This window comes from Primulina huaijiensis, chromosome 8, assembly GCF_012295235.1.
Source record: "Primulina huaijiensis isolate GDHJ02 chromosome 8, ASM1229523v2, whole genome shotgun sequence".
In the NCBI taxonomy this organism is placed as follows: Eukaryota; Viridiplantae; Streptophyta; class Magnoliopsida; order Lamiales; family Gesneriaceae; genus Primulina; species Primulina huaijiensis.
In genome coordinates, this window is record NC_133313.1 from 6,889,142 (window position 1) to 6,906,016 (window position 16,875).

General features: G+C 37.1%; 1 protein-coding gene across 1 annotated transcript; it reads right to left on the bottom strand.

Annotated features, from left to right (window-relative positions):
• Positions 1 to 14,326: 14,326 nt before the first annotated feature.
• Positions 14,327 to 15,910, bottom strand: LOC140982364 (nuclear transport factor 2B-like). Its single transcript, XM_073448844.1, has 2 exons — positions 15,523 to 15,910; positions 14,327 to 14,627 (listed from the first exon to the last, which is right to left on the bottom strand). The coding sequence occupies exons 1-2, from the start codon at positions 15,817 to 15,819 to the stop codon at positions 14,553 to 14,555; spliced, it is 372 nt and encodes a 123-aa protein (XP_073304945.1). The 5' UTR covers positions 15,820 to 15,910; the 3' UTR covers positions 14,327 to 14,552.
• Positions 15,911 to 16,875: the final 965 nt, after the last annotated feature.

Genomic DNA, 16,875 nt, shown 5'->3' on the forward strand with positions numbered 1-16,875 from the left:
TATGTTATGTAAAATCGTGCTGCAGATTCTGACTCAGTGATCACATATTTAACTAATTAAAGCAAAGCACTGCATGATTCTTACAAGGGCCGGGGAAAGGAATCTTTGGGCATCTCCGACGATAAACCCATTTTTTAAATTATTTTTGCAACATCAAAAATTATATACCCACTACTTTTAAATAATTTTTCACCGATGGTAAACCAAAAAACGAACCTTTTTCTGGGCCCACTGTCCAATCTCATTCGTTCCCGATATTTTCATACTCTTTTTATTTCTGATTTTCAGTAAATATATATCTATAATAATAAAGTAAATTAATAAAATAATTTATTAATCATATATATTTAAATAACTTAATAAAAATTTATTAAAAATATTAAAACAAAAAATATTATCGATATTTTATTTAAAACTTCCAAATAAAGGAGTACAAGCAAAAAAATATTATAAACAATTTGTAAAATAAAATATAAAAATAATTAATTGATGGCGTAACGTGCCCAAATATGTTCAACTAAGTTGGATTGAAGTTGTTGATATATTTTCTTATCACCTAGCTCGCAATTTCCCTTGATGTACTCATAAATTCTCTGATCGTACTCTGGATGCATTCATCCGACCAATTGGATGATATATCTTCCTCATCACCAACCACCACGTATTGCAAAATAATAAAAGTATACATGATATCCTTCAAGTTGTTCTTATACCAAAATCATAATGAACCTTTAATTATTGTCCAACAGGATTGTAGCATATCATATGTTCGCTCGATATCGTTTCCTTGTTGTCTCTTGCATTTCCTTGAACTTCTTTCTCTTAGGTTCATAAGGGAACAAAAATCTCTTCACAAAAGTTGCCCATAGCACCTTGGATGCTCGCTCGACATTTTTTTTTTTGCAATCTCCTGCATTTTCTTGAACTTCTTTCTTTTAGGGTCACGAGAGAACGAAAAGATCTTCACAAAAGTTGCCACTCCGGATATATTTCATATGTTAATTAGTATTCCTCGATATGTTGTGCGTCATTTACTATAAAATTTACCTCAGGTGCATTTCCTTGTAAGCACGTTGCTATTATTATTTGACCATGCAACACGAAAAAGAGCATGTCATATCTGAAAGTCTGCATACGTGACCACTTCAGGCATTATTGGGGGACCATAGTCACCTGATCACATAAATTAGCATTTTCAAGCAACCAGATAGTTTTTCCAATCTCAATGCATACAATCAAGGTTACTCAATATGACAGGGAATCTATGTTTCTGCTCATGTATTTCCAGCAAACTTTGCTTGTCATAAACATTGGGCCTTCGTAGGTATCGCTCGCCAAATACTTCAATCACACAACCAAAAAATTTGAACAAGCAATCAATTGTTGTTGTTTCAACAACTCTCAGGTACTCATCATATTGATCAACATATCATCTTTATGTCAGTTGACGGATAAAAATCGTGCATTTTTGAAGTCGTGAAAAGCTTTTTACGTTGCATCAACTCTCTAGTGAAAATATTCATCATGGCTTTCCAATGTAAGAAATATGACTCATATTAAAAGAAGTATCGTGTAGGAATTGACGATGACCATTGCCTACAAAAGATGCGTACGCGTCTCAACTTTAGAAAATTGAGACGTGCACGCAACTCTTCTTTTGACAATCAAGCTCCCACAATAAACTCGTTGATGGTATGAGATGCCTATAAATAGCATCATCTGAGGTCCCTAAGCACACACCACATAAGAAAATTATACACCAGCTATAGAGTGTGTGAAGTGCTTACAAGACTTCAATCGGAAGAAAATCAGAGAAATTAAAAAATTTCAATGGTCGGAGGTAACAATCGATTTATTTCCACATATTGTTTACCATGTTCATATATACGTAGAAACAAAATTTTGAGAAAAATGTCTAACATTTGGTGTTGGGTGCAATAATTGTCCTTGCTTGGTAGAGTGATCGAACCGTGGTGCTTGAGCTGCTGTGCGTTTTAAAACATTTGAGTTGCACCATTACCACCAACTATAGCTTTTGGTAAAGCGGCAAGCGCTCGATCCTACAATTGGTATCAGAGCCAAGGTCACGGGTTAAATTCTCATTGATTGCAAGGAGTGCAATTATTGGGAGGGAGATTGTTGGGTGCAATAATTGTCCTTGCTTGGTAGACCAATCGAACCATGGTGCTTGAGCTGCTGTGCAGTTTAAAAGATTTGAGTTGCATCATTACCACCAGCTATAGCTTTTGGTAAAACGGCAAGCGCTCGGTCCTACATTTGGTATCAGAGCCAGATACCTCCGCCTTGAAAATATTCGTTTTCATTTTCTGAAAATCGGATATCATGAAATTTTGGGAAAAGAATTTTAAGTTTTATGTGAGAAACTTGAAATTTAAAGATCAGACGTAATAATATTAAGAAACTTACTTTAGAATTGTGTTCTCGGTTGCACCTTGAAGTTCTTCCTTGAAGTCTTGAAAATTAAATAAAATTTCTGAATCTGAAAATGAAATGAGAAAATTTTGAAAGCATAACTTTCGGGAAGAGAAATTGCAGGAGAATGCTTTAAAGATGAATTGCATGGAATTCTTTATAATTCAATCAGTGCAATAACGTGTATGTATTTAATATATCGAGCCTACACGTTTTAAATTATGTCGGTAATGTTTAATCAATATTTTTTAAAAAATTAATTAGTGCGGGACCCATATTAATTTGATAAAATGCAATTATTGTCGGTAATCAATTAAATTTTTTTAATTTTTTTTAAAAAAAATTAATTAATTAATGCGAGACCAACCGTAACAATTTAGTCTTTTATTATTATTGTTTTTAAAATAAAAAAATAATAAAAAATAAATAAATAAATAATGATTAATGTGTTATTAAGTTATATATATAATTCGGTATACATATATCATTTGGTTAAATAATTTGTACACATTAAAATAATTTCAAGTTCGACGTAATTTATAATACATGTTTAGAAATTATTTTTTCATGTTAGATATAATGTCCAATATTATGAATAAGTATTTGATGTGTACATGCAAATTTAATATTACGTTTGTGTTTATTTTTGAAATTTAAAATGTAAATAATATTAAAAATAATTAGTACATCAATATTCATATTATGTTCATATTAAATTATATTAAATTGTTTATAATTTGAAATGAACATATTAAGTAAGATGTGAATATAATATTATAAAATAAAATATTTTAGATGTTCACAAATGAACAAAGAATCCTCACTTTATCACTATTCTGATAAAAGAGAAAAACTTATGAGGAGCTCACATTTTCACGTAAATGTGATCCTCACTTTATCACTACTCTGATTGAAGAGAAAAACTGATGAGGAACGTATTTGTTCATATTAAGTAAAAATGTGAATATAAAGTTATTTAATGAAAAATTTTGGCTTATAAAGATTCACATAAATGTGGATAATTAAAGGGAATAATAATTATAAGGTGACATGAGAAAACATGATCTGGGGGAGTTCTTCATAGATCGGTTTAAATTGCCTTGACTATCCACTGGTCTCCCTGAGGAATGTTGCTTTGACTAGGAGTTAGGTATTTAAAGGACCTTAGAACTACCTATCTTTTCTTGGAGCACTCTTGAAAAATGTTGATTATGTTACTAAATATTTATTATAGAAAGTATTAAAGTAAAGCCAAAATTTTGTCCAGTGAACCGTATAATTTTAAATAATTGAGGAATAGCCACATCATCCTTAATTATGAAAAATTATGCATTAAGTGGATTTGGATCACATAATGAACATCAATTGTAATTAATTATATAAACATAATAAATTTTATCCCACATGGATTTTTATTATATTTATATAACTAATTAGGTTAAAATATCAAATTATATTTCTTAATTTACCCACAGGAGTTAAGGAAAATACATTTTGATAGTTTTATCATAAAGTTATAGAAAAATCTTATTGAATTAAAATTTTAGCCCACAGAAAAATTTTATGTCACTAGATTTTTTTAAAAAATTAATTACATTGGTAAAACATGATATTGTTTCAAAATTTTAAACATATGATATTTTGTGCAGTTATGCATCCTACGAGTTTTTCTGATATGAAATGTGACATTCCCGAACTAAAGGGCGAAAATTATAAAATATGGAAAAAAAAGAATTCTTCTTCAATTAGGGTGGATGGATATTGATTATGCTATACGGAAAGACGAACCATATGCTGTTACTTAAAACAGCATTCCTGATGATGTTGGTCTTTATGAAAAATGAGAGCTATCTAATCGACTCTGCGTAATGTTCATAAAGATCAAAATCTCTGCTGGTATGTGTGATTCTGTCGATCAGCATAATAATGTCAAAGAATTACTGAAGGTTATTGATGAACAATTTCAGTATTCAAATAAGGCACATGCCAGCACCTTAATTATGGAATTCTCTTCATTAAGGCTCTCAAGTGTGAGAGGTGTGCGAGAGCACATCATGAAGATGTGGGACATAGCGGCTCGACTAAAGACACTTGAAGTGGAAATGTCTGAAACTTTTCTTGTGCACTACATTTTATGCACTCTTCCACAACAATATAGACCCTTCAAAATTTCTTACAACACACATAAGGATAAATGGTGAATCAATGAATTAATGACCATGTGTGTTCAAGAAGAAGGAAGGTTGTTGATGGAAACGAGTGATAATGTATTTATGACTACACAAGGAAAGTATAAGAAGAAAGCCAAAGTCAAGGGAAAAGGGAAATGAATAATTCCACTCCAACCTGACATCAAGAAAGAATCCAAGTGTTTCTCCTGTAAAAAGACGGGACACATGAAGAAGGATTGCATTAAATTTAAGGACTGACTTGAAAAGAAAGGTATTCCTACTTCATTTGTCTGTTATGAATCTAATATGGTTGATAAAAACATGGTGGATTGATTCTGGTTCTACAATTCATGTTCAAATCTCATCACACCCTTCATCAGTGCGACTTTCACGAACACATGGTCTCCCACGCGAACTCTAGATATATGCCCTGCTGATCTGCGTAACTCTTTTGCCTGCTCTGAGCGGTCTTCATCCTGTCTCGGATCTTGACCACTAACTCTGCAGTCTGACTGACAATATCCGGCCCTATCTCTGCTATCTCTCCTACCTCATCCCAATACACTGGAGACCTACACTTCCTCTCGTACTGTGCCTCATATGGAGCCATACCAATCGATGCCTGATAGTTGTTGTTGTATGTGAACTCCACAAGAGGTAACTTTGGCTCCCAACTGCCCTGGAAGTCGATCATGCATGCTCCGAGTAGGTCCTACAAAATCTGAATAACTCTCTCTGACTGTCCATCAGTCTGAGGATGGAAGGCAGTACTGAATAGCAGCTTAGTACCCAATGCCTGATGTAGACTCTTCCAAAACGCAGACGTGAATCTCGGATCCTTGTCTGGCACGATGGACACTAAAATCCCATGCAGTCTGACTATCTCTATGATGTACAACTCTGCTCTAAGGGAATCACTTTCAGGAACCCGTAGACGGTCCCTATATTTTACTATGTCGTCCAAAACTATGTATAGTCTATGGCCTTTAGCCTCATCCCTCTGTCTCCACTTTTGCAACTGCTTGTCAGAAGCCTGCCCTGCCTGAATTTTGTCTCTCAATGTCGGCTGTACTGTCAGAGTAGCAAGATTTGGGGCACCGACCCTGACATAAACTGCAAGCTCAAATCCCTGAATCTCCGCTTGCAGCGTTCTCTGTACCGTCAGATGAGCAATCAATGCATTCTTCCTACTCAGGGCGTCTGTAACCACATTAGCCTTATCCGGATGGTTGCTAATGTCACAGTCGTAATCCTTCACTAGCTCCAGCCATCTCCTTTGTCTCATGTTCAACTCTTTCTGTGTGAAGGAGTACTTCAGGCTCTTGGGGTCAGTGAAAATCCTGCACTTCTCCTCATACATATAATGTCTCCAAATCTTTAGAGTGAATACCACTGCTACTAGCTCGAGGTCATGAGTCGGATAATTCTTCTCATGGACCTTCAGCTGTCTGGATGCGTAGACTATAACTGTGTCATGCTGCATCAGAACTGCATCCAAACCGAGATTCGAAGCATCTGTATAAACCACGAACTCTCCCTGCCCTGATGGCATAGCTAGAATTGGTGCAGTGGTCAATGCCTGCTTCAGTCTGTTAAACCTTTCCTGCACTCAGATTTCCAAATAAACTTGGCATTCTTCTTCAAGGCGGTCATGGGTACCGCAATAGAAGAAAAACGCTGAATAAACTTCATGTAATAACAAGCCAATCTCAAGAAGCTACGAATCTCTGTTACGCTCTTAGGCACTGGCCAATCTCTGACTGCCTCAACTTTGCTGGGGTCCACCTTTATGCCATCCTGAGATACAATGTGGCCAAAGAATTCACTCTGTCAAGCCAGAATTCGCACTTACTGAACTTGGCATAAAGTCGTCTATCCTGTAGAGTCTGCAGTAGCGTCCTCAGATGCTGACTGTGCTCCTCTCGGCTCCTCGAATAAATTAGTATATCATCTATAAAAACTATGACAAACTGATCCAGATATGGCTGAAACACACGATTCATGAGATCTATAAAGATCGCTGGCTCGTTCGTCAAACCGAAGGGCATCACCAAAAACTCATAGTGTCCATAACGCGTCTTGAATGTCGTCTTATGCACGTCAGACTCTCTAACCTTCAGCTGATGGTATCCGTACCGGAGATATATCCTCGAGAACACTGACGCTCCCTGAAGCTGATCAAACAAATCCTCAATCCTTGGCAACGGATATTTTTTTTTTTACTGTGACCATGTTCACTTCTCAGTAATCAATGTAGAGCCGCATGCTGCCATCTTTCTTCTTGACAATCGGTACCGGCGCATCCCACAGAGAAAAGCTAGGGCGAATGAAACCCTTATCTTGCAAATCATGTATCTGATCTTTCAGTTCTTTCATCTCTGTAGGTGCTAGACGGTAGGGTGCCTTAGAGATCGGCACTGTACCAGGCATAAGCTCAATAGAGAAATCCACCTCTCTGTCTGGTGGAATGCCTGCAACATCTTCAGGAAAAACACTGGAGAAATCTCTGACTACATCAACGTCCTCTAGCCTCTGGCAGCACTGGCCAAAAACGCCTGACAGCCTCTCTTCATGAGCTTCCTCGCACACATGCAGGAAATAATCTGCGGCATCTGCTGGTCTCTAGCTGCCTCAAAAATAAACGGCTTACCGCTAGACGGTCGGACAGACACTGATCTCTGTCGGAAGTATATGACAGCTCCGTTCAAGGAAATCCAGTCCATACCCAATATAATATCAAACTCCGGCAACGGTAGCACAATCAAGTCTGCCTGCACTGCACTGCATATTTCTACAATCGAAGCTCCAATTTCCTCACTATCAGATAAGTGAACATCTGATCTCTGGATTGAATCGATACTCTGAATCCTGAATCCATCACCACCGGTATGATTCCTAGTCGGTGAACAAACGTCTCGGATATAAACGAATGTATAGCTCCGGAATCTAGCAATGCATGCGTGGCTACACCTGAAACTTATATCCTTCATGCGACAAAACATACCATCAAATTTGTTTGCATTGAAACTTAAAAAATTTTCTACCAGCAATTATCCAAAAATCCTCGAAAAATTACTGATTTAACCGAAGTATTCCTCAAAAAATTTCAAAATTTGCAGTTTAGCCTTTAAAGTTTCGAAAATTACAAATTTGGCCTTACCCAGATTTTTGAAAATTGCATCTTTTACTCCTCACAATTTTGATTTTTTGCCCCTTATTACCGTAAAATTCTCGAAACTAAGAATTAGTTCCCAAAATTCAGAAAATTCAAAAATAGCCCCTTAAAATTCAATTTTTGCAAAAAGGTCCTCATATTATCGGTTATTACAATTCGGTCCTTAAAAGTCTCAATTCACACAATTTAATACTTAAATCCAACTAGGTAGAGCATGCATCCTAAATAAATTTTACGTTATCAAACCCATAATTCAATTCTCATACCGAACACATAATCCATGCAATCAAAAGATAAATTAAAATCTTAAACATAAGGGTTACCAATAATCAATGTAGAATCTGGCTCCGCCTCAGCCTCCTCGGCATGCATCACATATGCCCTGCCAGTAGCAGGGCCCTTGTTCCGAGGTCATTCTGCCGCCTTGTGACCCTCCAGTCCGCATGTGAAGCATCTGTAGATCCCAATATACACTTGCCGAGGTGGACCTTGTTGCACTGCGTGCATGGCCGACGGTCCTCTGGCTTAGGCGCCCCTAGCGCCCGCGGTGGTCTCTGCTACTGGGGCCCCCTAACCTGTCCTTGGGCCTTCTGCTGCCCCGCCTGCCTCGGTGGCCCTGTAAACTGCCTTCTCTGCGGCTGGGAGCTGGACTAGGCCTGATGTCGCTTCCGCTGCATCTCAAAATCAATGTCCCTCAAGGCCCGCTCAGCCTGAAAATCGCAGCCAGTCGCCTCATCATAACTAGCCGGCCTCATCAGTATCACGTCCTGGCGCAAAGTGGGCCTCAGTCCATCCATAAAATGCCTCAGCTTCTGGGCGGCATCTCTAGCAATCATGGGCACAAAATGACAGTCTCTGTCAAACTTCCGGATGAACTCTGCCACATATGAGTCTCTCTGCCGAAGACTCATGAACTCCCTCGTCAGGCGACCACCGTTGACATCAGCTGTTAAATACATACCATAGAACACCTCCTTGAACTTATCTCATGTGAGGGTAGCCAGGTCCAGTCCGTGAGCTGCTCCCTCCCACCAGAGCGATACATCATCTCTCAACATATATGCGGCGCACCTGACCCGGTCGCCATCCCTCATGTCCAAGTACTGAAAATTAAGCTCCAAGAATCGAATCCAACCCTTTGCTAGGAATGGATCAGTGGTGCCCCCTAACTCCTTCAGCTATCTAAACTGCTCATATATATTGGTCTGAGGTCGGGGAGCCTGCTGCACCTACTCCAAAAGCCTAGCCATACCATCCAGTACACGGATAGCCGCATCCATCGACGTCGGTGGTAGTGGTGGTCCTCTTCCACCTCCAGGAATATCGTCCTGTCTGTCTACGCTGAGGTCGCATCTGGGAGGCATGATATCTGAATACAGTCTAAATTCTAACCGTAACACATGATGCAATTTAATCTAGTTTTCAAAACATTTTATCCTTAAATCAATAAAAACAGCTAAACAATTGCTGAAAATCATAAATCATGTAATCATGAAAGTGATAGCAGTAAAACAATTAAAACATAAAAGCTTACAGACTTGATGCTTAAAGACTGAGCTGCAGAAGCTGGCGGTGGTACAACCCTACACAAGACCCTTGCTCTAATACCAACTGAAACATTTACTGCTTAAAATACCACCCAAAATTTTTTATTTTTTTTTAAAACTAAATTTCGAAAATTTAGAGTTCTTGCATGCATGCACAACTACTGAAAAATACACTTTTTTAAAAATAATCGTGATCAAATAACAGATAAAATAATGCAGTTTAAGATTTACCAACTCGGCCCTCGACCATGCCTGAACAAAATAAAACGTGTAAAATCCTGAAAATCATCATCATAACATAATAACGTATAAAACTGATCATGTCTACTCAAAACTCGTAAAAACGTGATGTGCGGAAAAGTGTGGTCCTCGGGTCGTGTGCACACACCCAGCCCTGCCTACTCAGTGTTCGACACCTCCAGTCTCCTCCTCAAAATGTTCACCTACATCACACATGCCTAGTGAGTCTAAAGAATCAACACACCTGTACTGATAATAACAAATACATATACCCTACATGCAACAGTTAAATATACGGATAGCAACATACGTTTCATGAACTTAAAAGTATAAACGTAAACATGTCATGTGTAATCATATCGAGTCAAAAGAGCTCATCGAAACATCATATACATAATCATTAACTATAATTGAATCCAGTTCTTTAGTTGTGACTTTAGTATCAGCTGTATCGTATCAGCTCTATTCGATGGATCTATCTACGTATAACCGTGATACCCGGCAGTTGTCGGACCTCAGCGACAGTAATACCCGTCCATTGGGCCTAGGCCTCATCATCATCGTTTACATATACCGTTTACATATATCGTCAGTCACAACCAAATCTCATCCTTCAAAAACATAATCATTTTCATCACTTAACAAAATCATGCATATACGAAATTTTCCTTAAAACTAAGCATGCAACGTATTTTCATAATTTCATAAAAATCATATATGTGATACATAACATTCAAAACATAATAAATTTGTGCTCAGGGAGCTGGCAGGACTAAAATCTCTACTCGGGTGAAAAATGACTATTTTGCCCCTAGATGCCCAAAATGACCATTTTACTCCTGGACCTCTATATTTCGACCCGAAGCTTACCAACCTCCTTAAAACATCCCAAAACATATTTAAAAGTATTTCTTAGACGTAAATTCAAGTCTGTTCCAAAACCTAAATGATTCGTTTTAAAACTTGAACCAGGGTCCCGGTTTTAACCCGAATCAACCCGAAACTTAACCAAATTTATCCCAACTCAACACATGACTTAACTCTACTAGACAAGCCCCTAAATCAATAATTCCAGACCACCTAAGACCCTTGATCAGTCTCGAGAAGTTGCTGGAATTTTTCTACTCAATCTAGTCGAACCCTAGCCGTGACCCTAGCACACATTCACCGACCCTACAGCAAAACCGCCGGGACCAGCCTCTCCTAGACCAGTCTAGGACCCCTCTTGACCTACTAAACCCATGGCTACAGCCCCATGCAAGCGTAGCTACCGAGGGACTCCACTCACGCACACCTCAACTCCACGACTCCAAGCGGCACTAAAGACAAGACCAGTATTGTTTCAGCTTCTCCAGACCATGACTCAGACCCACAAGAGTCTGGTCCAAAGCCTGGAATCGACCTTGCACCGTCGGCTCGCTCAGCAGCCTCGATCAGACAACACCAAAATCGAGCTAACAAGCCACACCCCTCGTCCTATGCATCAAACACGAGTCCTACTCGACTAAGCCACGACTCCAGCCCTTAAGTCCTGTAACCCTTGAGATGAGCGGCCCCCTAGCAAAAAAAAACCCGCCGCACTTGAACATGCTCATGAAAAACGTGAGATGGAGTAAGAACAATGCAAGGTTTTCATGTCAAACTCATTCAAAAACGTATGCATGATGTAGATCATAAAATTTTCATACAAATACATAAACTTCAGCATACTTATGACGTGTGTGAGGAGAAAACGAAAATACAAGTGTGCCTTATCATGATAATGCTCACAAACTCAAAGAAGTGCGCGTCGGGGAGGCACCGGAGGATTGGGGAATGACCTTGCTTGAAAGAAAAATGGAGAAACTCGAGAAAGCTGCTGATCGAGGCTTCGAAAATGTGCAGCAACAAGGGGAGGGGCGGCCAAGGAGAGGGAATAGGGTTAGGGTTTGCTAGGGTAGGTTTTAAATAGGTAATACATGCACTAATGGACTTAATTTTAATTTTAAAAGGATTAAAAAGGAATTTTAAGCCCATTAAGCTTTAAAACAGACCAAGAAAGCTCAAAAATACTCCATAAAATATTTCGTTTAGGTATGTTTTTAAAAATATTGCCCGAGCCCTCAAAAACTCCTCCGAATAAATAAAATTTGCATATCGTTAAAAATATGACTCGGCGAGTAAAAATACCCACCAAGGCCCAATTTTTGAAAATACCCTTAAAAACACTTAAAAATGATTATTTAAAATTAATCATCCCATAAAAACATTTTTCATGAAAATCCCCAGTCTCCGTTCCAAAAACGAGCGCGAAATGCAACTTAAAACTCTAATGCATGAAATTTTAAATAAACAACAAATAATCTCTAACCATGCAATAATTATGCATTAAATGCATAAAAATATTTAAACACATAATTTAAATAAAAACTCTAGATTGCATGCATTCAGGTTACGTAGATCGAATTTCTTAGACCTTACACTCTGAGTGTTACAAGCAAATATCCGGCGAACCTTGGTCTAATGCATTGAAAGGCCGTGAAAGATATTCTTAAGTACTTAAGAAGGACTAAGAACTTGTTCACGGTCTATGGGGGGTGGAGAATTGAAATTGGAAGGCTACACTGATTCTAGCTTCCAATGTGACATAGATGATTTGAAATCAACATCTGGTTTTGTATTCATGATAAATGGTGCGGCTGTCTCTTGAAAAAGTTCCAAGTAAGACACCGTTGCGGATTCCACTACTGAAACTGAATACATTGTTGCATCTGTTGCAGCAAAAGAGGCAGTTTGGATGAGAAATTTTGTCCAAGAGTTGGGCGTTATTCCTAATGCAGTTAATCAAGTCCCGGTGTACTGTGACAACACTGGTAAGCCAACTGTTGGCTAGAGAATTTATTGAATGAGTTGTAATAAACCATCTTTATTTCAATATAATTCATTATTTCATTATTTGTTATTTATTTATCTGTATACCCATGTGATCAACATAGATAAAGATCTTGATTATATTTTAATACAAATGAATCGTAATTCGATGTTGAAACTCATTTGTAAACACTGTATAATCTAAATTTGTTCCTAGTCGATTCAACCACATAAAACATGGATAAAGATTGCTTGAGCTCGAGACTAGCATGTGTTATACTGTTATACAGATGAGTAATCATATTATTATTGTACCGAACTGCCCTCGCTAGGACTTTCCAAGTAGTTATTATTCATCGAGAGGATAAATCTGTGGATATGATTGTACACCATTAGTCCTTACGATCCGGGACAACACTGAGGCTCTATATGCTAGGGTTGTGCTTTGACTCGTTTACCAACTTCAGGAGGGTCATCAGGTAACGAGATTGGGTACAATTGCGACGCATGTAGGAGCCAGTGCATTGTAGTCGGGAATTCGGAGCTCACCTACGAGTGTAGATATCCTGTGTGATCTGATGAAATAATAGTGCATGGAGTCTCTGGCCAGAGTATGAGATGTACATTAGAGAAGGAGTTCTCCAATTGTATATTCGATGCCACTATTTATTATCAAAGATGTGTCACAGAGTTATCGAATTCTTATGCAACTCTCGATGAACCAATGATTACATATTCGATAGGGATATATGATATGAAGGGACCTTACTGTACGTTAATCATAACCGATTGATTCTTGCTGGCACTATCAGTGATACCTAGGGAATCATGGGGCGATGCTACTAGACGCTCTTACCATGATTCGATGGGTTTAATCAGAAATATGATTTCTGACATTCTCATGATCAATTGTTGATACATAGAATGTGGCAAATTAGGGTAAGTCAGAATAAAGTATTACATCCTGAATCACAAAGAGTTGTGAACCTACGTCTATATGTATCCCTGAACCATTGAGGATCACACAAGTACTGGATTATTTTGCCCCGGTTGAGATAATAAATTCAAAGAGTTGAATTTATATAAAATATTGGGATAATAAATTCAAAGAGTTGAATTTATAGAAAACATTGAGAAATAAATTCAAAGAGTTGAAATTATGACTATTAAATTTTGGAAGTAATAAATTCAAGCAGTTGAATTTATAATTTAAATATTAAATTCAAATGTTGAATTTATAAATGATTTAAATTAAATGTAATGGGTATATGTATAATGAGCTTGTAGAAGTACAAGACCAACATACATATTATTAAGGTTCTTAATTAGACTTTAAAATATTAATTAATTAGTTAAACTAGTTGGACTAGAGTAATTAATTGATTAAGTCCATTAAGTATTTAATTTAAATTAACGAGCCTTAAACTTATACATATGTGTATTAGACTTAAGGTTAAACACAATAATTCACTCTCAATTTTCGAAACCCTAGCCTCCAAGCCAAGGGATTTTCGAAAAACATCTCCTTTCATTCTCCTTGATTTCGGCTACCATCTCAACGTAAAATCTTTCTATACTTTCTACTACAAGTTGGAAGAGGAACAAGTAATCCAGTCATGGACCGGATTAGGATATTGAAGAAAGAAGATTTGAAGAAAGTTCGTAGGTATATACAACAAGAGCTACGTCCGCTTAACCGAAGTAGTTGGAGTCAAGTGATAATTGTTCATTAAAAATATATAATAAACATCCTATATATGTTTGTTTATTAAAACCATACGAATGCTCAAAACAATATCTTGAATGTCAAGATTTAAAAATTTTTAAAACTTCCGCTGCGTTTAGACATGAGAAAACACGATTCACAACAGTTTGTCACAAGAATCACATCGAAGAAAATGCATGGACAGTTCGGGATAGTTGAGTTAACCATCAATAATAAAATCTCAATCATGCTACAAACCAAATGCATGAAATAAATCATGATAAAAAAGAGAAAAAAGATGCATCCATAAAATCGCTAGGTGTCCGTTTCAACGAGCCTTGACCACCAAAGATATGATATGATATGATATGTGCCCTCTTAGAGCACTTGAAACAACAATAACTTTGAGCGGTATCTCTGATGAATGGCTGTTAAGCATAGTTAAGCCGGAAGATGTCATTCAACACATAATAGCTGCCCTGCGGTGTCGGCATCAAATGGAACATCTGGAAAACAAGTAAACAAGGTGGGATTTATAAAAACTTGAGATATAATTGGTGTATGTACAAGTAAAAAAGACTGCATTTTAAAAATGCTTGTGGAACATCACTTTAAACAGAGTGATACAGGATAAAATTTTATATATTTAAAAAACACTTCTTTTATTACAGAATTATACACATTCTCACCCCCATTTTGTAACTTATTCTATGTTCCTTAACTAGATAAGTGTACTAGGAAATAAGGCGAACAAAAGCTAGAATGGAAATTCTGCACAACGCCTTCCACTTCTCTGCTCTCACAGTTGTCTACTTACATCAAACCAGAATGGAAATTACAATCTTAGTTCTTTACGAGGAATCAAAATCCTTCGTAATAAAAAAAGATTTTCACCACGCTATTTACAGTTCCAAAAATTAAATTTGTTCCAAGATATCAACCAACCATCAAACACTGATGCTTATTATCAGAGGCAAGCTAAATTTCATTAGCACAGTAAAGTGCATGAGTTTCTTAAAGCCTGAGCACCACACACTTTATCAAACAGAATAAATAATAAATCCAATCTTAATATCTAAAGAAAATTTCAAACGATCTGCACTTCACAACCTATTGAATCACCAAAGTTTCACCATCAACACATTTTTAAGCCGAGCTAAAAAGGTGTGATTAGCATTCAATAACACGATTCTAATCCATCCCAATTAGAAACCTAGTGAAAAATAATCCACCGCTCGACACAAATTTTGCACCAACAAAACATAGATAAATCAAACTAAAACAAAATCATGCTCCACGCTCCAATTAATTCAATCAATCAACCCCCAAAATCAATACCAAGACACTCATACATCGTGGGGGACACATCCAATCCAAAACCCAAAAAGGATAAAAACTTGCCTGGCTAAACTTGAGCTTATGCTGCTCCCCAGCGAGCTGAAGGTCACCGGAAACAAAAACAAGCATCCCGCCGGCGGGACCGGAAGGTTGGAAATCGACGGTGGTGATCTGATGCTGGCACTGATGAAAGGGCAAACTGGTAAGCTTGTTAACAATGTTTTGGTTGCCCTGGAATTTCTGGCCCTCGAAAGTCAGCATCGACGCATCTTGGTAAAGGCCCGCCAGCCCAGCCCTGTTTGCGTCGAATGTAGTGTAGTAGTGTTCAACAAATGCCTTCGACAAGGTTTCCGGATCCATCGATTGACTGTACGAATACTCCCTTCCGTTGATAGGTTCTTACTACGCGCTCGCGACCGCCGATTATTACTGACGAAGAGAAGAGAGGAGACGAGGGGTGGTTTATAAGCTAATAAACGAGGGTAAAATAGTCAATCAATTGGGCCCAAAAAATAATTAAGGCACGAAACAAAGATGCTTCAATTTAATTATTCACTTCGGTGTATAAGATGCCTGAACTGAGTATTCTCCGAGTAGGGGCGATAACAGGGCGAGGTGCTTTACCATCTTTATTTTCATATTCGAATTTTATCACTGCCTCCATATTCATCTCGATTCTCGTAATTTTGGGTTCGGGAAGTAATCGCAGACATCAAATCCTCATCTCCACAAATATCTCAGTTTCAAAATTATTAATGATTTCCCGAATTTGAACTTATTATTATCTTATTATTATTAATAATGATAAGTGTGTTTATCTGTCAATTTATTTTATTAATTTCTTCCTGAAATTCTTATTCATCTGAAGTAGATATTTTAAGAGTTTTAACTTTTCCTCTAAAAAAATTTCTAATTAGAAACAAAAGATTTGAATTTAAAATATATTATCTCTTGTAATGATTAAATAGAAGATGATGCAATCAAAGTAATGTTTTTTTCAAAGCAATTTTATTATGAATTCTAAATATTTCTGATTACAATGATTTCATTCAGTAAAATTCTCATCTAGAAAATAAGAATGCAGACTCATTGTAACGTACCATACTTTTAACTACTTTAAAATTTGCGGAAAAATAAAAAATTTCTTAATTAAATAGAAACCTTCAATTTGCGATAACAACAAACTGATCATTCAAAATATTAGCAATGAAAATATCACAAATAAAGTTTGCTAAAAACACTTGTTTAAATATCGTAAACAATAACGTGAAATCAGAGTATTTGAAACATTACATAATTTCTTAAAAACATGGGCGGTCCTCGTGTTTAGACTCCTGCTCAGTCCAAGCCGGCTCATTGGTCCCCACCCCTCGTCTCCTCAAAGTTATCCTCAACTAAATCGATCAAGTCTAGTAA

What these genes read in the sequence shown, in the direction of transcription:
- LOC140982364 (XM_073448844.1), bottom strand. Translation starts at nt 15,819, where the DNA reads ATGGATCCGGAAACCTTGTCGAAGGCATTTGTTGAACACTACTACACT. An exon ending in ATAAGCTCAAGTTTAGCCAG is followed by an intron (nt 14,628 to 15,522) that starts GCAAGTTTTTAT and finishes CTTGTTTTCCAG; the next exon opens with ATGTTCCATTTGATGCCGAC.